This window comes from Hylobates moloch, unplaced genomic scaffold (assembly GCF_009828535.3).
Source record: "Hylobates moloch isolate HMO894 unplaced genomic scaffold, HMol_V3 SCAFFOLD_22, whole genome shotgun sequence".
Taxonomy (NCBI): domain Eukaryota; kingdom Metazoa; phylum Chordata; class Mammalia; order Primates; family Hylobatidae; genus Hylobates; species Hylobates moloch.
In genome coordinates, this window is record NW_026652297.1 from 9,470,274 (window position 1) to 9,494,927 (window position 24,654).

Sequence of the window (24,654 nt, forward strand, 5' to 3'; positions counted from 1 at the left end):
TTCCTGGCATACCTCCTGTCAGTGGCCACCCCCCACCACCAAAGACCTTTGACATTCTCCTAAGGTTTTCTGGTCCTGCAGCCTGACACTCATTGGCTGGTATCTGGGCTAAATCTTTCTCCTACACCCGCCCCCACTTGAACTCGCTCCTTGGGCCCTGGAGCCACTCGGCTGACCACTGGCCCAGAAGAAGTCCCATGGCAGAAACAGAGGCCTGTGCTCTCTCTCTGGGGCTCCTCAGCCCTCTCCAGTGGCTCTAAAGCAGCCCCATCCACTAGAACTTTGAGCTGCGGTTGGAATGGTTTACGTGGGCTCATCCAATAGGGCAGCCACCAGCCACGTCTGTGGGGCATTTGGATGCGGCCAGCACAACCAAGTAACTGAACATTTGATTTTAATTAAACGACCACATATGGTTAGGGCTAGTGGCTCCCACATTGAATAGGGCAGATGTGGAGCTGATGTAGCACCACAGTGTAAAGTGTCATCCAAAAAATCCAGATGCGCAGTCCTTCCATCTCAGAGACTGCAGAATGATGGCGACCACTTGAGGTCATCTTACCCAGTCCCCTCCTTGCAGTGGAGAAACTGAGGCACGAAGAGAGGAGCTGACTTCCTCAAGGTCACAGACCAAGTGGGCAAGCTGGAGCCCGCTGGGCCAGGTTTCCTGGCTCCCAGACAAGTGCTCTTTCCAGGACCTGCCCGCCTCCTGCCTCTTTTATAATCCCACACCAGACTCTGGGTACAACAACTCAGTTCAGGTTGAGTATGCTTTTTTAACTTTCACATATCTGAACAGTCCACTGTGGCAGAACACCTTAAATATCCAAGGAGGTTGACTGTGTCAGCCAAAAAGGAAATACAAGCCCACAATTCACCACTTCTCTCCTGGGTGGCTTGCCCAGCCTGGTGGTGACAAGTGCCCAGGCCAGCTTGAGCTCCACCATCCCAGGTGACAAAAGGGGAAGGCAGAGATTACCCAAACAGAGCCCTGCCCTGGTGCTGCCCTTCCCAGGGTCCAGCCAAGAATGTGGAGAGGCTGCAGCATGATGGACAAGGCGGGGGACCTATGTCACAGCTACAGAGGTTGGGGTGGGCTCCAAGCCCTGGGTCACTCACTTGCCCCAGGTAGGGAAGACTGAAACACAAATGCCCTGCCCAAGAACAGGACAGAGTTGAGACTTACCGAGGCTCACGCTGAGTTCACTGCTTTACAGAGGCCCCTTTTCTTGGCTGGACGGCCAGGTGGTTATTAGCAGACCCAGGGAACTCTACACTTTCTTAAAAAGCCTGGAATTCAGTTTTCTGGAGCAGTAGCAAGATGGAAAAGCACAAGATGGAGGTTCAAATCAGCTCTACCACTCATGGTGCAACCCTGGGTGAGTATCTCAACCTTTCTGGGCCTCAATCAACTTGTCTGTAAAATGCGAATGGCCATATCCACCTCAACCAAAGGCCACCCTGACCAAAGTTCCAACAACGTGCTATTTTTTAGCACCAGGGGAGACCTGTCCCAGTGGAAAAGAGACTGGTAGTAAGAATTACTTCTTTAAAATGAGACTGTGTATAACTTTTAAAAAAATAGTGGAATGACTGGAGTCTGAAGGATGGAAAAACATGCTGGTGTCTCCCTGCTGCTGTCCCCTGAGCCTCACCGTCCCCACTCTGCCCTCCATGATCCCCAGCCCTGCCAGCCACAGGCTTGCCTGTTGGTCCCCACTGACTCACTCTTCCCCTAGATCTTCACATGGCTCCCTCTGCCTCATCATTTAGGTCTCACTCAAATGCCCCTCCCCCAAAGGGGGCCACTGCAGCAGCTGACCTCCTTCCCTTATCATATTCTCCAACTTTGTTCTATATCTGGATTTTCATAAGCATTTATGAATTTTCATAAGCATGTATTCTTGCTTTACTCTGTTTCCTCCATGAGAGTGGAAACTGCACTTGCCTTGCCCACCACTGCTGCCCGGCTCCCGGCTAAGGGTCAGCACACCACAGGCCCTTCATAAACACCAGTGCAGGGATTGATGACTGGGTGTCACTGCTCTCCCCACGCTGCTTGGCCGATTGACCTAGCAGGATTGCATGTGATTGAGGAAATAGCAATGGCTTCTTTACACTCATATCAAATTGAGTAGCTATGGGCAGGGTGCAATGAATTTCAATTTACTATTAGTAGCTAACTGGAAATTTCTCAGGATTCCCTTCTCCAAAATTTCAGTAAGAAGCTTGTCTATACTCTTTCTGTTTTGTGGGATGCTGTGGGAAACGGGCATTCTTTCCCTGGGCCTGTGCTGCCAACCAAATGTGCTTTTCTTTTCTTTTTTTTTTTTTTTTTTTTTTTTTTTTTGAGATGGAGTCTTGCTCTGTCACCCAGGCTGGAGTGCAGTGGCACGATCTCAGCTCACTGCAACCTCTGCCTTCCGGGTTCACGCCATCCTCCTGCCTCAGCCTCCCAAGTAGCTGGGACAACAGGCGCCCGCCACCACACCCGGCTATTTTTTTGTATTTTTAGTAGAGACGGAGTTTCACCATGTTAGCCAGGATGGTCTTGATCTCCTGACATTGTGATCCGCCCGCCTCGGCCTCCGAAAGTACTGGGATTACAGGCATGAGCCACTGTGCCCAGCCCCAAATGTGCTTTTCATCCTACTGTGTGGCCTCTGAGTGATGCAGCAGCTCATTCAACAAACACACACAGAACCCACTACATGCCAGGACAAATAGGACAGCCCAGCCCCTGCTGTCGGGAAAAGGGCAGTGACTGGGAGGACTTGAGGCTGTACTACACAATCTTGAGGGTGCAGAAGTGGTGCACACAAGAGCACCGCACCTCCTGGAACTGCAGCGGAGGGCCTGGCTTTTGGCAGAGTGCTTGGCACTTAACCCAGAGGTCCCTCAGGAGGCACCAGGAAGAAACAGTGAAATGAAGCTGCTTTTTCAAATCAGAGCACCTACCACTGGTACTTAGGTTGCATGGACACATTTTCCCTTTGGAGAGGAAAGCCACTGAATTCTGCTAAACACACCTTTCCTTGGTGGCAGAGTCGATGGAAAGGATCTTCGGGTCCCCCAAGCTTGTTCCAGCCAATACTGGGAGCCTGATCCTTGCTTCTGCCCTGGACTGAGCTCCCCAACTGATTCCTGGGAATCTGGAGCATTGTGGCTCCCTCCACCATACCCTGCCCCTAAGGACCTTGCACTCCCCACACCCTCCTTCTGGCCAGGCATTCCAGGCAGCTGACTTCTGGCCAGTGCAGGGACTGATGGCACAAGTCAACTGGGAAGCTTGTGACACACACGTTCCAAGCCCCACTACAAGGGTTTCTGATTCGGCAGGTGAGAGACAGCAGAGATCTATGTCTTCCACATGCCCTGAAGGATACTGAGGTCCAGGCAACTATGCTAAGGGCCAAGCTCTTCTACAGAGGAGGAACCAGCTGAGGAACCAGCAGCTAGGCCCATCCCAACCAGAGGGCTAGTGGGAACCTCTGCCTGCACCTGAGGAGAAGCACTGGGCCCATTAGACACTCACAGGATTTTAAACCAAGATCTAGGAACACAGCATGCCAGCTAGCACATTATTAAAGTTGCCAGGGCCACAGTGAGCCAAAGCCAAGGGGCACCTCAAATTATGAGGGAACAGAAAAGAGGAGATGGGAGGAGACCATGGCAGACGTGCAGTTGATGCAGTGATGGGGTGCCTGAGAGCTTTCTCATTCCTGGACCACCTGCCGCCTCCCACAATCCACATGCAGCCTTATGCTCACCACTTCCTTGAAGCAACTTGTGAGTTCTGGGCTTCCGAAGGAGCCCTCACTAAACAGCCCACTCCCACTCTTGGCACCTGGCCTGGCCTCTGCATAAGCACTGTGAGTGGACCTCATTTGTGACCCGTGGCCCTTCATTCCAGAAGGGTGACCCCTCACCCTTAGGAGATGAATGGTATCTCCCATGCTCCTCCTCGTGAGGGTCAAACATCAGGCAGAGAGCTGTCCTCTACCCCAGAACACACCAGAAGCAAACAAGCTCTCACCCTGGGACCTCCTCATGAATTGTATTTTGAGGGAGAAACATCAACAAAGAGGGCAAGATCTGGAAGTCAGCTGTGGCTCCCTGGATCGACTCAGAAGCATCTACTTAAATGACTTCAAAGCTGGGACGATGACAAGGTCTTTGCTGGCAGTTCCAGCCCCCTGCTGCTCACTAGTGAGATCATGGGCGTGGGAGACAGGAGGGATGGGAGACACCAGGTGCCCACTGGGGCTCCCAGCAGGCGGGTCACGAAGCAGAACTCACGGCTCTATTTATAGAAAGCAGCCGCTGCGAAGGATGAAGAACCGGGGAGAGCCTGCATGGCAGTATTTTCCAAGCTTACGCTGTCTCGGCTTAATTTCATCCCAAGTAAATAAATCATTAAGGAGGCACCGAGTCCTGGAAGATCTGACGAAGAAGGGCCATTAAGCGGCACAGCCTTTGCTTGAATTATGGAAGGCCTCAGACAAGCAGCCTTATTAGTGTCTGGGCAAGGCCGTAACTCACGTTAACCGCCCCCTTGCCTTAACCAAAGGACGAGACTGGGCAAATCAGCTGGCTCTCAACCCTGTAAATAAAGGCTGCTGCCAGCCTGGCAGGCCATTGGTTCTCCCAGCTCACTTAAACCCCATCCCCCGCCCCGGCAAATTTGCTTCCTCTGTTCAATGCTTTCCCAGCACCACCCACTCAGAATCATCAGCAAGTCAGAAGAGTTCAGGGTGAATGCAGTTTGCTGTACTGTATTTAAGGGTATCTAAGTGCTGTGGTACTGGGGGCTGCCAATGCTGGCTTCAGTAAACTCTTGTTAAGCACAGTCAATTCAAGGCCTGGAACCACCTGCAAAACCACTGAAGACTCAACGTGACCCCGAGTAGCATAGAGGTTACAGGTGTGGGCGCTGGAGTAGGCCTGGACTCAAGTTCGGGACAGACACCTCCCAAGCAAGTGCTGGCTCTTCATCTCCCTCAGGCCCAATCTCCACACGTGCAGACTGTGATACCAGCACTTCTCCTCACCCGTGGGGATTAAATGAGCTACGCTGCATAGGGTGCTGACGAGCCTCTGTGCAGGGCGGTGGAACTGGGCAGTGTCTGGCCTTTTGTGAGTGCTCAATCAATGACTGTTTAACAAAGAGCTGTTTCCATTTGCAGTAATCCCTTGCCAAACAAAGTCACCCTCACAGGAACATTCATGGATAAGAGTGTAGATTTACTCGTGTACGCTGCACTAGCAACTATAAGAATTTGGGTTCCAGGGCACATAAATGGAGTCGCTTGGAAGCTGGGAAGGGAAGTGGGGCCGGATGTGAAAAGGAGGAAATGCAGAAGGCATAGCTGCCTTGTCGGGAGCAGGGCCGAGCAAGGCCTGAGACTGGCCTGGAATCAGCCAGGTGGCAAGGACGGGGCAGAGCCAGGCCTGGCAACCCCAGGCTGAGCTGGAATCAGGGAAGCGGGCCATTTCCAACAAAGAGGGCAACACAGACCAAGGCACAGAGGAATACGCATTTTATCTTATTTTTTACGTTTTTGAGACACAGTTTCACTCTGTTGCCCAGGGTGGACTGCAGTGGCTCGATCTCAGCTCACTGCAACCTCCACCTTTGGGTTCAAATGATTCTTGTGCCTCAGCCTCCCGAGTAGCTGGGAGTACGGGCATGTGTACTATACCTGGCTTTTTTTTTTTTTTTTTTTTTTTTGTATTTTTAGTAGAGACAGGGTTTCATCATGTTGGCCAGGGTGGTCTCAAACTCATGACCTCAAGTGATCCGCCTGCCTCAGCCTCCCAAAGTGCTGGGATTACAAGCGTGAGCCACAACGCCCGGCTGGAATATGCATTTTAGCTTGGCTGCAGGATCATTCAGCCTGGCGGGTAGATGGGTGGATGGTGGGGCATGGGGATAAGGTGTGATTGGGGACCCTTGCTCTGTGTTACATCTTCATCAGCATCATCCAGGAGCTTGTTAGAAATGCAGAATCTTGGGCCCGACCCAGTCCTACTAAGTCAGAATCGGTATTTTAACAAGGTCACCAGGTGGCTTGAATGCACACTGAGGTTTGAGAAGTGTTGCTGACAACTCTACCGGGTAAGTGCCATCACTATATCCACTTTACAGGTGAGGATACCGAGGAACTGCAAAGTTAGGAAACTTATGCCCAGGTCACGCAGGTACTAAACAGGCAGACCAGTTCTTACCTGGGTATCTGTGACTGTGCTAACCCCCTGGCTGTATGGTCTGAGCGGCGGCCAGGACAGGGCCTCTGACATGCAGGAGGCACTGAGAAGCCAAGGAGGGTCTTCATCTGTGTGTGTTGTGGGGAGACACTGGTCTAAACTCTGCCCAAGCTCCAAGGCCTCCCCTCAGAAAGTCCCTCCGACCCATCAGCATCACCCCCAGCCCTAATTACTCTCCTCCTAAGCGCCTACATCCTCCCATAGCTGTGTTTTTCAATACAGACTCATAAACTGCATTGAATTCTCACTCCCTTGTTTCTGATGGGGAACATTTTCAAGGGGGATTGGAGGCCTGGGTTTTAGTTCAGGTTCTGCCACTAACTGACAGGTAACCTTGGGCAAAGCCTCCCAGCTCTCTGGTCCAGTGAGCTCCCATCTGTAAAATGTGGGTCTTGCATTGGCTGCCAGATACCATCTCTTCTATCCCTGTGTCTGGGGCCTTTGCCTTCACCCTTCTGCCAGGGCCTGAAAAGGTGAGACCCTTTACCGCTTCCCCTTCCCTTTTTCCCAAAGGTCCAATAATGGCCAGCCCACAACCATACCAAGTCACTATTTTCGCAGAGGTGGACGCTGGCCCTCAGGGCCGCCACCTCGGCAGCTCATCCCTGCTGAATGTCTGCCTGCACACAGCTGGTGAAGGTGCTGCTCGTTTGGGTATCCTTGTGAATGCATGTCCACCCAGGCAAGTCACCACTGGGAGCTGCGGCCTTTTAGAGAAACACTTGAATAAGACATGCAGCTGGAAACATTTGAAACCGCTCACAGGGAAGGCTAAACACTCCCAGCTCATTTGCAGCAAACTCACAATGGCCTCTGAACCTCAGGTGGCATTTCCATCATGTATCTTAGAGAGAAACGAGTCCAAGACCGTCCAAACTATCACAGATTCCCTCATGTGAAATCCTTCAGTTTCACAGTGTGGACCAACATTTAATAACCATAATTATTTATATATTTAATAACCGTAATTTTACCAATTTATGAGAGCAGTAATAGTCATAATTAGCCATTTTTAAACCTACCGCTTTTTCAGTAGCTATGTTCTAGGCACTAGATCAGTCACTTTCTATATATTAATCCATGATCCTGACACCTCGTAGCAAAGTAAGTTTCTGTGTTTCAGATGAGAAAATGAAGGCTTGGGCGTGAAATGACTTGTTCAGGGTCACAGCTAATTAGAAGCCAAGTCACAACTGAAGCCAAGCCAGTGCTGGAAGACCCCTGAACCCTGCTCTTCCCACAGGACCATGCTGTGGCCCACGGTGATGCTTGTCCTGATTAAGCCTGATTTCAAATGCTGTCACCTGCATTTCAAAGCCAACTTTCTGCAAGCCAGACTTCCATGAACCTAATTATGACTATGTTAATGTGAAAACCTCCTTCAAAGAAGGACCACAGCATCTGATCCAGGCCTTTTCTCAACTGGGAGACTGTTCCTTTCAAACAAAGGGTAGGGGCCAGTTTCTGAATGTCAGGATCCTGCATTGACATGCCTGACCCATCAAGCAGCCTCTGCTTGGCCTGTGTGCAGGGACAGATGTGCTGTACACAGGACACAATGAGAGGTGGGAAAAGGGTCACTCGGGGGCGGCTCATAGCCAGCCCCTCTGCTCCAGCCAACTGTGACTCAAGTCCCCCTGTGGCAGAGGAAAGAAAAGCTTATTCAGTTGGTGGGAGGCCAGGACATTAACATGCATTTACTGAGCACTGGCTATGTACTCTGTTGCAAGGGCTGCTATAGGGTGGTTGAAAAGGCCAAGATGCAGTCGCCGCAGCAAAGAGCCACCACTTTCAGCATCAGCAGCAGCAGCAATAACAGAAAAGCAAAACACACACATTATGGGCCTATTCTGTGAAGTAAAGGGCTAGGTGTCTTATGTTGACTACACACTATGTAAGGACCGGCTGAATTAGACACCTCAAATAATCTTAATCCAACAATGTGTCTGAAGCCTCCTTAATATCAAGTTAATAATTTTAAAAAGAGAAAAAATTAATGTGATTCTACTGTATTTTAAACTGGAAACAAAGTCATTCACGAGCCTTCATCAGGTGCACAAGATGGGCTCAGCATCACAATCAGAAATTCAGGGAACACATATCAATGTTAACCTACTGTGAGCCACATGCTGGGCCATGCTTCATTTCTGCATCACTTCTAATACTCACAGCAACTCTGCAAGGTACATATAATTATTCCCACTGCACAGATGGGAAAACTGAGGCTTGGGGATGTTAATTAGCTAGAGGGGGCATAAAGGACATTTCAACTGGGATCAAAATGTATGCTCAAAGATTGGAAACTGCCTAAATGTCCAAATATGGGGATCTAAGTAATTAGATTATAACACAACCATATGATGGGCCCATGCAACTGCTAAGAAAGAATGAAGCAGCTCTACATTAACTGATAGTAGATAACTGCCAAGGTCCACTGAAGGGAGAAAACAAGATACAGGGGAATGTTTTCAGTATGATCTAAAAATTATCTGTCACAAATCTCTCTGGAAAGACAAGAAACTGCTAATAGTGGCTGCCAGCAGGAGGGGATGGGGGGCCGAGCTACAGACGAGAGGTTATTTCACCATACGCCCTTTGGTAGTATTTAAATCTGTTGCCACATGCACAGCTTTCCTTTCAAGAGTAATGTTTTAGTCTGTTTTGTGTCGCTATAAAGAAATATCTGAGGCTGGGTAATTTATAAAGAAACGAGGTTTATTTGGCTCAGGGCTCTGCAGGCTGTACAAACATGGCACGGCTTCTGCTGAGGGCCTCAGGAAGCTTTTACTCATGATGAAAGGCAAAGGGAAAGTAGGTGTGTCACATGGTAAGAGAGACAGTAAGGGAGATGCCAGGCTCTTTTAAACAACCAGCTCCCACATGAACTAATAGTGAGAACTCACTCATTACCACGAGGAGGACACTAAGCCATTCATGATGGATCTGCCCCCAGGGCCCAATCACGTCCCACCAACCCCCACCTCCAACATGGGGGATCTCATTTCAACACAAGATTGGAGGAAACAAATATCCAAGCGATGTCAAGTAAACAGGCACATATGACGTCCCTAATCTGCCCAGTTCACCATACATACCTCCTGCGTCTCCATCCCTGCCCTGAGGAACTTCAGAACCGCTTGGGGAAAGAAGGCCTATGCATGGGTGGAAAAATGAGTGAACTCTGCAGATGCAGGAGAAGTCAGCGCTAAACTCCCCGTGCAGAGCCAGAGTCCTCGGCTGAGGCCCGGGGGTGAGCTGGGATCAGGACAGATTGATAAGGGATGGGGGCAAAGGGGCGACCAGGCCCAGAGGAGCCAAATCCAAATGTCCTGGAGGCTGAGAGGACCTCACTACCGCAGGAGATGTACGGGAGTCAGGTGAGAAGGTCTTGAGTACAACTCTGGCAAGGAGATGGTGTCCTTGTAGTCATCGTGAGAGCAAACTCTCTCTGGCCTTCATCAATACCAGAAGCCTTGGCTAGCTGCCAGCCTCCTCTGCTCAGCCATTGAGCCAATAAATACTTGTTGGCAGATCAATTAAACCATCTAGGAAAGAGGTGGAAATACAGCTTCCTCAGCTGTGTGCAGGGGGAAAGCCCTCTCAGCCAGTTAGGCCCAAGATACCTGTATTTCCATGCTCCACCCTGTGAAAGTCAGCCCTGACACTGGCGTCCACTCTGTGAGGTTGGGCCATGCTCAGTGGTGGGCAGGCTCGGGCAGATTGGCCCAGGCATAGGAGGCAGAGATGGGTTTAAGCACAGCTGTGTCATTTGCTAGCTGTGTGGCCTTGGGCAAATTCATTACCTTTCCGAGACAGTTTCCTCATCTATGAAATGGGGATAATAACAGTCACATTGCCTCATGGCTTATTGCGATGAAAAGAAAAAAAAATCAGTAAAACCCTAAGCCCAGGGCACAGAACATGGATGGGAGCCAACAAAAGTGTCATCAATACCCCCAAATCAAAGCTGCCTGGGACCCCAAGGCCGCTTGTCTGAGACTCCTCTCCGCTTCCTGTGTCACTCACACACCACTCACCACCCAAGAACTCCGAGATGTGAGACAAAGCCGTTCTGTCAGCCCTCCCGCTGCCAGCATGTGGAGAGAGGAGCTGGGAGCCACGGAGCAATTCCAGAAAGCAGCCCAGAGCGGATTCCAAAGGCCTGGCCTACCCCAGGGGGCCACACCTCACAGCAGTGGAGACATTTGCAGTGACATTCCCCTGTTAGTGATCAAGCACGCCTGATCCACGGCCACTGCTGGGGATGCCTTTATACAACTTAGCATTTCAGAACACCCTGCAGAGTTCCATGCTGAGCCAAGAGCTTTGAGGGCTGGAGGTAAAGCCAGCCAGAGGAGGAAAAATGACAGGGACAGCATCTCAGGGACTCGCCCAAACTCACTGCTGAAGGCAAGGACTGGGCTGCACGGTCACCAGCCAGATGGAGCAGATGCTCCTGCGCATTCTCTCCCTGCCTTGAGGGTAAATGTCTCCACAAGGTGCCCGTGTGTGCCTCCATTTGAATCCAGGCTCCCTCAGTTACTCGTAGTGTCACCTTCAGCAACTTACTCAAGCTCTCTGTGCCTCGATTTCTTCATCATACACTGAAGATGATAATATAGATAGTACTAGTGCAAAGAGTCATTACAAAAATTAATTAAAATTTGCAAAATGGCCGGGTGAGGTGTCTCACGCCTGTAATCCCAGTGCTTTGGGAGGCAGAGGTGGAATGATTGCTTGAGGCCAGGAATTCAAGACCAGCCTGGGTAACATAGTGAGACATTGTCTCTACAAAAAAAAAATTTTTTTTTTAAATTAGCCATTACCTCCTGAGCCGGTTTCATTCATATTTATACATATGCCAGGAGTGGTGGCATATCCTTGTAGCCCCAGCTACTCAGGAGGCTGAGGGGAGGAACATTTGAGCTCAGGAGTGAGAGGTTACAGTGAGCTATGATTGCACCACCGCACTCCAGCCTGGGTGACAGGGTGAGATTCTGTCTCTAAAAAACAAACAAACAAACAAAAACAACAACAACAACAAAAATAAATTGTAAAGTATTTAGAATACCACCCCCCTCACCCACTCAGACTAAACACCACATAAGTATTAGTTGTCGCTTTTGTTGCTATTATTATTATTATTTGTGCCCTGGACAACCCCTGGGACAGCTTCTCCATTTGCCTGGCCTCGGCTCCATGCTTCTCAGTTCACTTAGACGGCAGGGCCCGTGTGTGGCCTGCAGCTCTTTGTAGTTAGCTTTGAGATGCTGAGCCATTTCACTCCACAGTGTAGCAAAACAATTCCACTTGCAGAAGGTTTGACGATGTTATGCATTTGCAATAGGAAATCACACCTCCAGTTCTTGCCCTCAACAAATGCACGCTTCCAGAGTCAAATGTAGGGAGCCCTTTCAAAGTCTTGCTTTTACCGTAATAAAAATTCAAAAATTGAGAAAGTGATATCCATTACCTTACTTTCATCATGTTAGAGGAAGAGCCTCTATTAAGGCCATTTTGCTTTAAGCCACAGGTGAACCCCAGAATTTGCCTCAGTTCACCTAGTTCATCAACACAGGGGCACCAATTGCTATGTGTCTGCTCTGTGCCGGTGAGCTTTATCATCCTCATCATTTTTCAAAGGAGAACACTGAGGTTCAGAAAGAGGAGGCAATCGCCAACAGCCATTTGTTGAGTGCGGGGGCCAGGGTCTGACCCGGCTCTGTGAGGTGCCCCGGGCAGAGTTCTCTCCTCCTACGATCCTGTGGGGAAGCAACCCCAGAGAGCTGGCCTGCCTTTTGCTTCCAAGCACGTCGTTGACTCTGGTCCCTCACACCCCGATCAAGTCTGAGTTTGAGGACCTGCCACCATGTCCACAACCGACGTTAACTCAGAATCCTTTCCATCCACAGAATCCACCTTGGATCACCTTCCCTGCTCAGGGACTCCCTAGAGCCAAACTAGTCCCAAACCTAGGGATTCATGGTGGACTTCAGCCCAGGACACAGGCTATAGGCATCATACAGTCTCTTCCCAACTATCCCTGCGAGACTCCACTGCAGCTTCTCCTGTGGCCCACTCTGGAGTCAGAGATTGTCCCAGGCTGGCCATGAATAGGCCTTTCAAGCCCAGAGAAGCTGAGTTTCCCTTTTCTGCAGTCACACCCCTGTCTGAGATAGAGAACATTACCCCTACCTAGAGAACAGGCTAGTGCCATAGCAGATAAGCCAACCCTATCACTGAATGGCAGATGCCCCAGGCTTGCATCCCATGACATCTGGCCTTTCTTGCCTCCTAGATTCAGTATTCCAGATTCAGCCAACCTGAAAAATCACTGCCAGTAAGGAGGAGGATAGAATACTTCATATTTTAGTTCCACCAAACTTGTTCAACCACCTGAAGGACCCATAAGCTTAAAATACCCCAAACACAACTGCCTCTCCCCACGCAATCTCCCTGAGGTAGGTCCCTGCTCCTGATCCCAATATGCATGGCCCCACGGGCTACAATCTGTTAGCACCTTGGCTTTGTACCTGAAAACCAGGCAACCAATAAAACCCAAGTGTGAATTAATAGCCAAGAGGAAGCCTACAACAGGAGTATAACTGTTGGCTCTGGTAGCTCCCACTGGGTGTCAATGTCAGGCCTTAAATCTCAGCTACCGTATTATTGGTGCTACCACACAAGAGCTTACGGCAGCAAAAAGGGGACCTGATACTATCCCATTTTACAGATGAATAAAGTGAGTCTTAAGGACTAAGAGTGACTCACCAAAGACACAAAACCACTGAGCACTTGGAAATAAGTCACATCAGACTCCAGAGCCTTGGTACACCAAGGCCGCTCTTCTAGTCCAGTGATTAATTCCAGCAAATAAATTTTCCAATTCCATTAAAGATTGTTTGTTGTTTCTGTTGGTTTTCTCACCACTGGGATGGGCCTAGTTACTATGTCTCAGAAGGCTCCAGCCACTTTCCACAAGGCACTGTGATGACTAAATTAGCTCTTCTCGGGGACATAATCATCAGTTCCTAGATTTAACCCATTAAACAGAGAAAATGGAACAACATTTTGCCATTCAATGGCAATTGTAGGCAACAACCATGGAAATAAAATACGAGCAAGAACGTCGACAATTATACCGGAGTGCTGAGCATACCAGCAGCCACTTTTCCGTTAGCCTGCCACCCTCGGAAACCATCAATGTCCCCTTCCTGTGCTCCAGTAAATGTAAATTTTGCTTGATTAAAATCTTGTCCTTGACTTCTTTTCTGGAGAAGTGTTACTCTTTTCTGGAGTGTTACTCTCAGTCCCTCATCTAAAGGGGAGAACATAGGGAAAGAGTGGACTTCGGGGCCATCAGAACTGGGGGAACCCTGATTCTGGCTCTCTGTAGCTCTGCTCTTAAGTTTTCTTATTTCTAAAAGGAGGATCTGCCTCAGGGGCTGGTAATTACATCTCTTATTTAGAATGAATAAACTGGAAATGCTAGCTTTCAGCCTCGCCTCTGAGAGCTTCATTAGGGGTGTGGCAGGAAATCTGGATGGGTGCTAGTAGGCTGATGTTGGGGAGTGTGCAAGCCCACAAGTGCCTGGCTCCTGGCCCCTCAGCTGGGATTCAACTCAGGACAGGCAGCCACGTGTGCCTCTGTCCAGAGGCCACCCTGTCTCCCTGAGTGACTCCCTCCCAAAACCAATAACCGTCTTTGTTCCTACACTTTTTATCTTGCCGGACGGTATATTAAATGAGAGGAAGCCGTAGAGTTGTCAGGGGTCAACCCCAGCAGCGTGTGGGCTGGTTTGTAGCCTGCAAGGTTATTTTGTTTGCCCATATAGAGTTTTCAGCAGCTGTCAACTTTAAAAATTGGAACAGTTCACACAATCTAGACTTCTGGACTCTCTTGGAAAAAGTCACAAGATTCCACAACCCAGGGTTTTCATTCCCATGAGATGACAGTCGGCTGGAGATGAGAGGCAGCTGCCCCCTTTAACAGATGGCCCATAAGCGCTGGAATTGGGGTATTCAGCCTCTCGAATACAGTAGGTGGCCAATAAAGGATGGTTATCATTACTTATTACTTATCAATAACTTGAGTACATGGCATTTAAGTGCAGGGACTTGGGACTTGTCACTGTCTTCCCATTGTGACTAGCTTGGGTCATTTGGTAAAACCTTTGTACAGACTGGAAGGTTGATAATTGGCATCAACACTCAAAGCCCCTATTGGGTGCCAGTCACTGTTCTGAGCACTTCACACATGTTATCTAGATCTTCACAACTGTGAGCTAGATTACTATTACTTTGTTTGATCGTTACAACTGTGAGCTAGATTACTATCATCGTGATGCTTTTGCCGATGGGAGAACTAAGGCACAGCCCCAAATCACCAAGCCAGCAGAGAGTCAGGATTGAAACCCAGGTCCTGACTATTCCTCCACACTGCAGGATCCTCCCAACTGGTGATGGAGGTGACGCCTGCTCAGCTTCCCTAAGGCCTGGCAGCCTCCGAAAGCCCTGCCCCCAAGCCCAGCACAACTTACGGTCAAGGCCGTTGATGTAGCGCATGGTGACTTCGCAGTGGCCCCACACGGCACTCACCACCGGGTACAGCTTCTTGCCCTTGAGACCTCGGAAGGCCACGCCCAGGTACTGGCCGTCCACGATGAAGCTGAGTGTGCCCTCATCCATGTCCAGCACCACGAGCAGCGAGTCGGGCAGCGCGAAGGCCTCGTCGGGCCCCAGGAAGGCCGGGTAGGCCACGCCGGGCTGGTTCTTGCCGTCGTGGTAGAGGCGGCTGCGGCCCAGGTCCCAGCCCCACGACTCGGCGTCACTGCCTACCAGCGCCGTGTAGCCCACAGAGTGCAGGGGAGCACGGGCCGTGGCCACACCAACTACAGCATGGGTGCCGCGCTGCCGAGCCGGCCAGTCGATCTGCCAGGCGTGCAGGCCGCGGGCGTGGCCCACCTTGCCGCGGATGCCGTCGGTGCTCTGGGCCACGGGGTGCCGGTGGAAGGTGAGCCGGTCGTCGTCCTTGACGAAGACGTTGAGCGAGCGGTCCTCGGGGTTCCATGCGTGCCGCAGCTGCACAGCCAGCCCCGCCGCCGGCATGTCCAACAGCTGGTCCAGCCGCGCCGGCCGCCCGGGCTCTGCACTCCGCAGCTCCCGCTTGGCCGGCCGCAGCGCCGGCTCTCGCACCTCCACTGACTTGAGGCTCCCGGAGAGCTTCTGGCCCATGCTTCACTGCGGGGAGGTGGCCGCTGCAGGCCACCGCTACCTCGTGGGAGCCTCCACTCCCCGTAGCCAGGAATGGGCCACGGGGCTGGGAACCAGGCTTCCGGACGGTAGACCTCCACAGCCTCTACCGGGCTGCGGCAGGGGCCCAAGCTCCTGGAAGGAAGCAAAGGGCACAGGTTATAGCAGCAGCATCAGCAGCCAGTTGCCAGTCCCTTCATTTATATCCATGCCTTGGCTGAGCCCTTCGCATGCACAATAATAGTAATAATTCGTACACTCATATCTGGCACTAATCTAGCACCTGCCATATGCTAGTGTTCTAAATGATTTACGTTTATTAGTTTGTTTAATCCTTAACATCTCCCTATAAGAGATATACATTATTATTCACAATTTACAGATGAGAACACTGAAGTGCAGAGAGAGGGTAAGTGATTAGCCAAAGTCCCACTGCAAATAAGTGACTGAGCCAAGATTCAAACCAAGGTCATCTGGCTTCAGGGTCAGTGTTCTGGACCTAGAATAATCATAGGGAGTCTGATTTTAGAAATAAGGCATGAGCCCAGAGCAGTTGTGACTTGCTCAAGATCAGAGCCTGGATGAGAACCCAGGTGCTTTTGATCCCAGGGGACAAGCCTTGTGCCAAGGCTGGGGGGCACACAGCTGCTCAAGACAGAGGGCTGTAGGGTGTGGCCCATTGGTTCCCAACCCTGGAGTCCTGGGGAGCCTAAATAACCTCCTAAAATGTAGCCAGGCTTGAGAGGCAAGACACAGAACAAGGGTGCAGCAGGGTCAACCAGGGACATGGAATCAGGCAGCATGGGAAGATGGGGTGAGGGCTCCATGGGAAGGTGAATGGAGGTCAATAGAGGTGAGGAGGAAGGATAAGGGAGCTGATGTCCAGGCCCTGGAGCCAGACAGAACTGCATCCAAATCCCTCTCTCCGTCTCTTACTGTGGGTCCACAGGAAAGCCTCCTAGCTTCTTGGATACTCCAGATTCCTTGCCAGTAAAATGAGGATAAAACACCTCCCTCTGGTAATGGGGGAACTCGAGAGACCATAATATAAAGGGTCCTGGAACTCTGCCGACAGGTTTTCCTCTCTGGCTCTGTTCTCTGGGCATCCCATGTGGATCCCCTCCCTTTGGATGGGTGAGCTCTTTCTTCGGTCATGTAAACACCATTAACAGCACTGACCCCAGACTGCCTTCCCTGAGACAGGATCCTGGTTTTCATGGAGAAGGAATTGGCCCCCATCACTAGGAAATCAGCCAGAACCCAAGGAGCTTGCACTACTTGGACGGGCCCTGGGTATGGAGAGAGATGGAGAGCCAAGCCCTGTCCAGAGCAGAGGCATGTGACCTCCCCTCCCTGGCCTGAGAGCTGCTGGGCCCAGAACAACTTCTCCTAAGCCAGATGAGGAGATGGATGGGTGTTTTTCATGCCCTGCCCTCCTCGGCCTCAACCTCCCACCCAGACAGTGGTGCACCCCTAGCCAAAGTCCAGGTAGGGAAGGAAAGAACTCTGCTGCCACACAGCACAGACAAGTATCCTGTGGGTTTTTCCCCATTCCATTTTATTCTTAACTCTTATATTCTTTCCTTTCTATTGTCAGATCCCAGCTTCAGCAGATGTTGACCCTATTCCGAGAGCTCTGGCTAATGTTCAATCTGAGGGAATACCAGAACACATAACAATTTGCAACACTAGGCAGTTTTAAGATAGCAGAATAAAGTTACTCCTTTTCATATCTGAAATCACCCAAAATCCAGGAGAAAAAAAGAAATGCAAACTCGTTCTTCAGCAAACTAGAACACATTTATGACCTGAACCACAGCTTTTAAGGAAAGGCTGCCAAAAACAGGCGAGGGCTGCCAAAAGCAGTGAAGATCAAAAATACTGTGAGAAAACACCTAGAGAAGACACCTGTGGTGGCAGATCTCAGACAAAGCTGGCAGAGCCAGCCAGCAGCTGGCATTCCCTGAAGGAAAAAACTAATGATCCCTTATCAGAAAAAATGGGAGCAGGGCATGTGGTCTGGTAGTGGGTGCTGCCTCCTACACCCAGGGGGAAGAGGAGGGCAGGGCGAACAGAGGAAACCACAGACCTGCCATCTTCACAGGAAGCAGTGTGTTGGCGAGGCAGAGTGAGAGGAGGGCTCTGAATTGGGAGAAGCCCATAGCTGTAGAACTCTGCTGACAGAGTAGAAGCAAAGACTAAAGGAAGTCATTACGACAACCCTGTGAACAAAGTTCCTGGGAACCAGGGAGCAATCCTGCCCTCTTCTTGGTACCTCCTCCACATGCGTCTCCTGCAAAATGCTGATCTAAGAAGGTTCACCTCTTTCAAAGAGGAACCGGCAAAGGATATAGTCAAAGATGCTATAGAAGAAAGAAAGGAATAAACGAACAGGACAAAACATGGCAAACCAAGCAAACTCACCTGAAAAAAGCTGTCACAAAGCAGATAAAAATGGGAACCAAATTTGTAAACTAATTTTGTGATTGATTATTTCAGAAGGGAGACAACTAGCATGGTCTCAACAAAAGATTAAATCCATTTTGCCTAGTTATAAAGGTAACCTCCAGAACTAAAAATAAAAATACACATCTTGCAAATACAAACCTTGAACATAATACAAAATAAAATAGATTATATACTGAAAGATTTTGTTAGAAAGCAAGAGAGGCAAAAAGGCATAAAAGCATGAAATACGATAGTAAAACTAAGACCAAAATATTAGCCATGTCATTAAATGGCCATAGTAGACTGCTAAAAAAAGATCGTAAGACTGGGGAACAACACAAAACCCCCAACCGTATGCTACATATAAGAGACATTCCCCAAAGCAAAGTGATTTAACAATTTTGAAAATAGGCCGGGCGCGGTGGCTCACGCCTGTAATCCCAGCACTTTGGGAGGCCGAGGTGGGCGGATCACCTGAGGTCGGGAGTTCAAGACCAGCCTGACCAATATGGAGAAACCCCGTCTCTACTAAAAAAAAAAAAAAAAAAAAAATTTTGAAAATAAAGGAAGGGCAAACACGTAACAGGGAAGTGTGAACTCAAACTAAGCAGGCACTGTAATCTTAATAGTAGGCAAGTAAAGTTGATTTCAGGACAAAAGGTTTTAAGTGAGACAAGAATACTTAATAATAATAAAGAATGAGATCCACAATTGAAGACTGAACTCACCAAATAGCCCCAAAATTCAGAGCAAAAGCTAGAGGAAATATAAGGAGGGACCTCAGACAGACACACTTCAGAGGCATGTAATTTTAATTTCCCTCTTCTAACTCATGATGGACCAGTGGACCAAAATTAAGTAAAGACATAGAAAAACCAAATTACATAATTAATAAGACAGATCTAATTAATGTGTTCATCAAATTCTATACCTTGAAAACAAAGAATGCATGTTCTTTTCAAGTGTTCATGGAACCATCAAAAAAATTTTCCCGTATATTAGGTCACAAATAAAACTTCAAAAAAAGCAAAAATAATACAGTATCTGATAACACAGAAGGAAAACTAGAAATTAATCACAAAATTATAGATCACAAAATCCTATCACTTGGGCATTTTTAAAAATTCTTTAAACAACTTGACCCCAACTCAGATCAAAAAAGAAATCCATATAGAAATTGCAGAATATCTGGAATACAACAATAACAAAAAGCATTCCACATACTAGAACCTGTGGGGTGCCTCTACAGCAGTTCTCAGAGGAAATCATGGCTGGTATATTTATGCTACTAAATTTTAAAAAATGAATGGAGCATAATAAAATAGGGAAATAATAGAACTAAGCAAAAACTCAAGAGCTGGTTCTTTGTGAAAAACTACCACAAAAACAAAACCAAACCAATAAAACATATAAACTATTAAAGCTAATCATGTAATGTATCATATTATATTATGTTATATTATTATATTACTATTATATTAATCTATCATGTTGATAGTATGTACCCTTGATATGATATAATGAAATCTTCCTTTTGGGCATCTTCCCCCAAACCCATAACCTCACTCTAATCATGAGAAAAACAAAGGACAAATTCCATTTGGAGGCCATCCCACAAAATACCTGACCTAACCGGCAAGGTCATCAGAACCAAAGTCTGAGAAACCATCATAGTGAAGAGGGCCCTAAGGAGACCTAACAATTCCACATAATGTGGTATCCTGGATGGGATGTGGAACAGAAAAAGGATATTAGGGGCTGGGCTTGGTGGCTCACACCTGTAATCCCAGCAATTTGGGAGGCCAAGGCAGGTGGATCATTTGAGGTCAAGAGTTCAAGACCAGCCTGGCCAACATGGTGAAATGCTGTCTCTACTAAAAATACAAAAAAAAAAAATTATCCAGGTGTGGCGGCACACGCCTGTAGTCCCAGCGACTTTAGAGGCTGAGGTGGGAGGACTGCTTTAACCCAGGAAGTGGAGGTTGCAGTAAGCCAAGATCGTGCCACTGCACTCCAGCTTGGGCGACAGAGGGAGACTCCAAAAAAAAAAAAAAGAAAGAAAGAAAAGGAAACTAAAAGCTAAAAGAAAAGAAAAGAAAAAGGATATTAGGTAAAAACTGAAATCTGAGAAAAAAAGGAAATCTGAAAAAATATGTTAATAATATTAATAACTTATTTATTAATATTAATTATTAAAATAAGTTAATAATAATGTATCAATACTGGTTCATTAGTCATGATAAATGTACCATACTAATGTAAGATGCTAATAATTGGGGAAACTAGGGTGGTAAATGGAGTGGGCATATGGGACCTCTCTGTACTATCTGTTTAGTTTTTCTTTAAATCTAAAGCTATTCTGAAGAAATAAAGCTCATTAATTAGAAAAGGTTAAATAAATGTCTAAATTTTAGAAAATACAAAAAAAAGGACAAAAACTAGAATTCACCTCTTTCTCCTATCTCATTAACCAGATATAAACATTGTCAGCTTTTGGAGGAATTTCGCTTTATTCTCTTTTTTTTTTTTTTTTGTCTATAAATTATAGTGAATTTTCTTTTTAGAAATTGGTATAATGGGCCTTTATTTAGATTATTTCACCTAAAAATTATGTAATTTGCATTTTCACATATTACTAAATATACTTTAAATGTGTGACTTAAGTAACTAAATTTTTTAAAACACATAAAACATAAACCATATAATCATTTAATGGGGGGAAGACAGAAATATGTAAAATAAGAAATGAAAATGGAAAATAACAAAACAGTGTAGCTAAAAGCACTTGTAAAAGAAGTTAGACTTGTTTTAACATAGGAAAAAATTTGCAACACAAATTACCAACAAATATATGACAAACTCCTACAAATGAATACAAGTACAAAATGTGAAAAGATATCAACAGTTTACACAAAAACAAATGGTTCCTTTGAAAAGATACTCAATGTATACTGAAAAAGAAATGAGTTAGAACTCCATTGAAATGCCATTTTTGTCTATCAGCTTATTAAAGTTCAAAAAAATGGATAATGCATGCTTGGAGAATGTGTGGAACAGAAGACAGACTCATACATTGCTAAAGTGGATATAAACTGGTTTAGCCTTGGCAAATGGCAAATTAACACCATCTTTCAGAATTGCAAATATGCAGACCCTTTGACCTAGCAATTCTACTTCCAGCATTTATTCAGATATGTTCTCAAATGCACAAAACTACCTATGTACACAGCACATGCATACATATGCAGCGCTGTTTGTAATAGCAGCCTGGATTCAGAGAGGTTGCATAACTTGCATAACCTGGGGTCACACAGCCAGGAAGTGGCAGGACTGGGATCAACCCCAGAGTTACCATATGACAAGCCTGTGCTTTTACTTCTTCCTCCATGTTGTTTAGAATAATGCCCTCTCCACGGCAATGACTGTAACCAGCTCTGTGTGGCCCACACAGAAAATTTCTAAGGGAAACTGCTTTGTCCTTGCACACAACCATGCCAACTTTGGAGCTGCTGTTGTTGAAAAGACACTTAAACGTGTCAACAGCCAAACAGCAGCCCCAGGGAAGACCTCTTACTAGTACTTGGCTTGGCCCATACTGGGTCATTGAGGGCCCAGTGCTCTCCTTTGCAATCATAGTCTCAAAGTCTCTGTCCCTACCAGAGGCAGGCAGAGATCCTGAAGAGTACTCACACTGTGGTGCGACAAGGTGGGCAAGTAAATAGACAGCCCCTTTGCTGCTCCCCGAGTATGGGGCACACAGCAGAGTGCTCATGTCCATGAATGGCAAGCCGTTAAGGGAAACTAGCAGCTGGGCAATCTAAAGAAGGACAGGAGACCTAGATGTGAATCCCGAGGCTGTCTGTTGGACCTAGGCCAGGACTTAATCTCTCTGAGACTGGTTGGAAGTGCTGCTTACTATGTGTTAACCTCGCGTGCCTTTGCAAGTAACAGAGCAGACGCCTGTAAAGTCTGGCACATCACAGGGCTTCCAGTAAGTGGTGAGTGCTCTTTTAAATTGTGGATGTGTTCCAGCATTGCCATTTCACCACTTGAATGTGCCTTGCTATGAACTGATTGTGTCCTCCCCAAATTCACATGTTGAAGCCTGATATAGGTTGGATATTTGTCCCTGCTCAAATCTCATGTTGAGTTGTAATCCTCAGTGCTGGAGGTAAGGCATGGTGGAAGCTGTCTGGGTCATAAGGATGAGTCTGTCATGGCTTGGTGCTGTCTCAGGGATAGTGACTGAGTTCTGGAGAGAGATCTGCTCATTTAAAAGTGTGTGACACTTCCCCACCCCTGCCTCTTGCTCTTGCTTTCACCATGTGACATGCCTTCTCCTCCTTCACCTTCTGCCATGATTGTAAGCTTCCTGAGGCCTCTCTAGAAGCCAAGCAGATGCCAGCACCGTGCTTCCTGTAGAGCCTGCAGAACCGTGAGCCAACTAAACTTCTTTTCGTTATAAATTACTCAGTCTTAGGTATTTCTTTATAGCAATGCAAAAATGGCCTAACACAAAGCCCCAGTGTGACAGTATTTGGAGGTGGGGCCTTTGAGAGATAATTAGTCCATGAGGGTGAACTCCACCTCCTCTAGGAAGCCTGCCCTGATCCAGTAGCTCTCCAGGGGCCTGCCCTGTACCTCCGTCCACCCTTGAGCCAGCCAGGGGGACATCTTTCAGGCCTTACTGATCTGCTTTTTTCTACCTTGAGGGCATTCCTCTGATGGCAGGAAGCTTTCACCAGCACTTCTGTGCCCCCAGCCACTGCACCACTCCCTCCATGCAAGACACAAGCCTGGTACTTTGAACATGGGGCAGAACACACATATGGACTGTGGAGAGGTTATGCTGGGCTTCAGGGAGGGCTCATGCTCTACTCTTTTTCAGAGGATGAAGCAGAGAAAGGGCCAGGGCTAAAGTCAGGATATGGGGACATGAAGCCCAGTAATGCCACTATCATAGTTGGACTCTCACTCCTGAGCAGCTGACTCTTGGCTGTATCCAGTCTACTCCTTTATTAGCTACTGCTTTGCATCCTTCCCTGCTTCCAGCCCTCATTTATTTGTTCAAAAAATGCTTGGTGAACACAATGCCAGGCACTGTGCAGCTGGGAGCAAGGGACAGAGCAGTGGCCAAGTCAGGCTCATCCTTGCCTTCTCTCTCCAGCCAGAGGGAGTGGGCACTTAGCACATTTCTCCTCTCCTCATCTCCACCACAGCATGCAGCACTGGGCCAGGCACATGGGGCATACAACAGGATCCACCTTCCTGACAGGAATACCATCATCTCTCAACCCAGTAAGCAGCCAGCATCCTGAAGAATGCCAAAGGGTGCCTGCGTCACTTTCCCCCAAAACCAAACCTAATTTCCTACGTCATGCTTGGATGGGGATGCTTAATCACATTATCCAGAAGGATCTGCTCTGGGGCTTCAATCATGGCTGAGCACGAAAATAAAAACTCTAATTTGCTAATTGCCCTTCCCAGGACCCTAGCAGATGTTCCCACCCGACAGGGAAATGAGGAGACATGAAGTGGCAATGCCACACTGTTTAAGGAACCTCGTTAGTTTGAAAAATATGATGCACAGTCTTCAGAGGCCTGGGACCCCAAATCACAGCCACAGAGGCCTGTCTAGCTGAACTCAATGGGCACGGGGTCTGCAAGAAGACATGACTGCTGTGGGGATTGGTAGTGACTGTGCGAAATGCCCTTCTCTCTGTGTGGCCTCTGGCTTTGGACTTGCTGGAGCCAGAGGTGGGGGCAAGTCTCCTTCTTCCATCTAGGCAGCAGTAATGATGCCTGCCCTGGGGATCTCAGGCTGCTGAAAAGCATAATACTCAACCACTTTCCCCTAGAGAGAGAGCCTACACCAAAGGGGTCAGACTCCATGACAGATCTGAATAATGACAAAGACTGTAAAAAGAATCAGTTAGATACCACTGGAATTCCTTTATAGACTGCATATTACTTTCAAATATATACTACAGCACTTGTAGAAGTACAAAGTTGATCTAATCACACTCCTGCTCAAAATCCTCCACAGGTTCTCTGAGGCTTTCAGGATATTAGTTATTAGTGCCTCTGGGGAGCTCCCCAGCCCCCTGTGCTCTGAGAGCCCTTGTACTTGTGCCCACCACAGCTCTTATCACAAGAGGACATGATGTCTCTTTGGCTGCCTCCCTCCTATCAGACTGGGGCAACTTGGGAGCAGGGGCCAGGTCTCCCTCATCAGAGTCTCCATGGGCCTGGCTTAGAGAAAGTGGTGGGTGAACGTCTGTGGAATGCACAGCATGAACAAATGAAGAAAAGCAATACACTGCCTTAGAAAGAACCAACACCTAAGAATGAACTGGGAATGCAGGGCACTGGGAGCTCAGACTATTTATTTCATGTCTTTATTTTTCCATTTTTGACTCTGTGCAAAGGTACCAATGATAGGTGCCTGACCTTAGTTTAACTGGAACGTTTTTAAGATTTTTCTTGTGCAAATATTAAGTAGGGAGGCTGTTTTATTAAAGATGCTCATTCAGAATGAACCCACCAACAATGAATGAACTAAAGAACCCCCAAGGTTTTGTTCATAGGCGTTCATTAGCTTTTCCCTGCTATACACACATGGAGCTCAGGCTACAACGGGCTGGGCAAGCCCTTTCTTCCCCAAGAGCTCACAAAGAGAGCCATCTG

At 47.9% G+C, this 24,654-nt stretch overlaps 1 protein-coding gene across 1 annotated transcript in view; it reads right to left on the reverse strand.

The window, feature by feature from the left end:
* SPSB4 (splA/ryanodine receptor domain and SOCS box containing 4) overlaps window positions 1–24,654 on the reverse strand; it is a 91,001-nt gene that overhangs the window by 59,655 nt on the left and 6,692 nt on the right. The window contains exon 3 of the mRNA XM_032143643.2: window positions 14,808–15,654. Within this exon, the coding sequence (XP_031999534.1) occupies window positions 14,808–15,501 (694 nt within the window). The 5' untranslated portion in view covers window positions 15,502–15,654. The remainder of the gene's footprint in view (window positions 1–14,807; window positions 15,655–24,654) is intronic.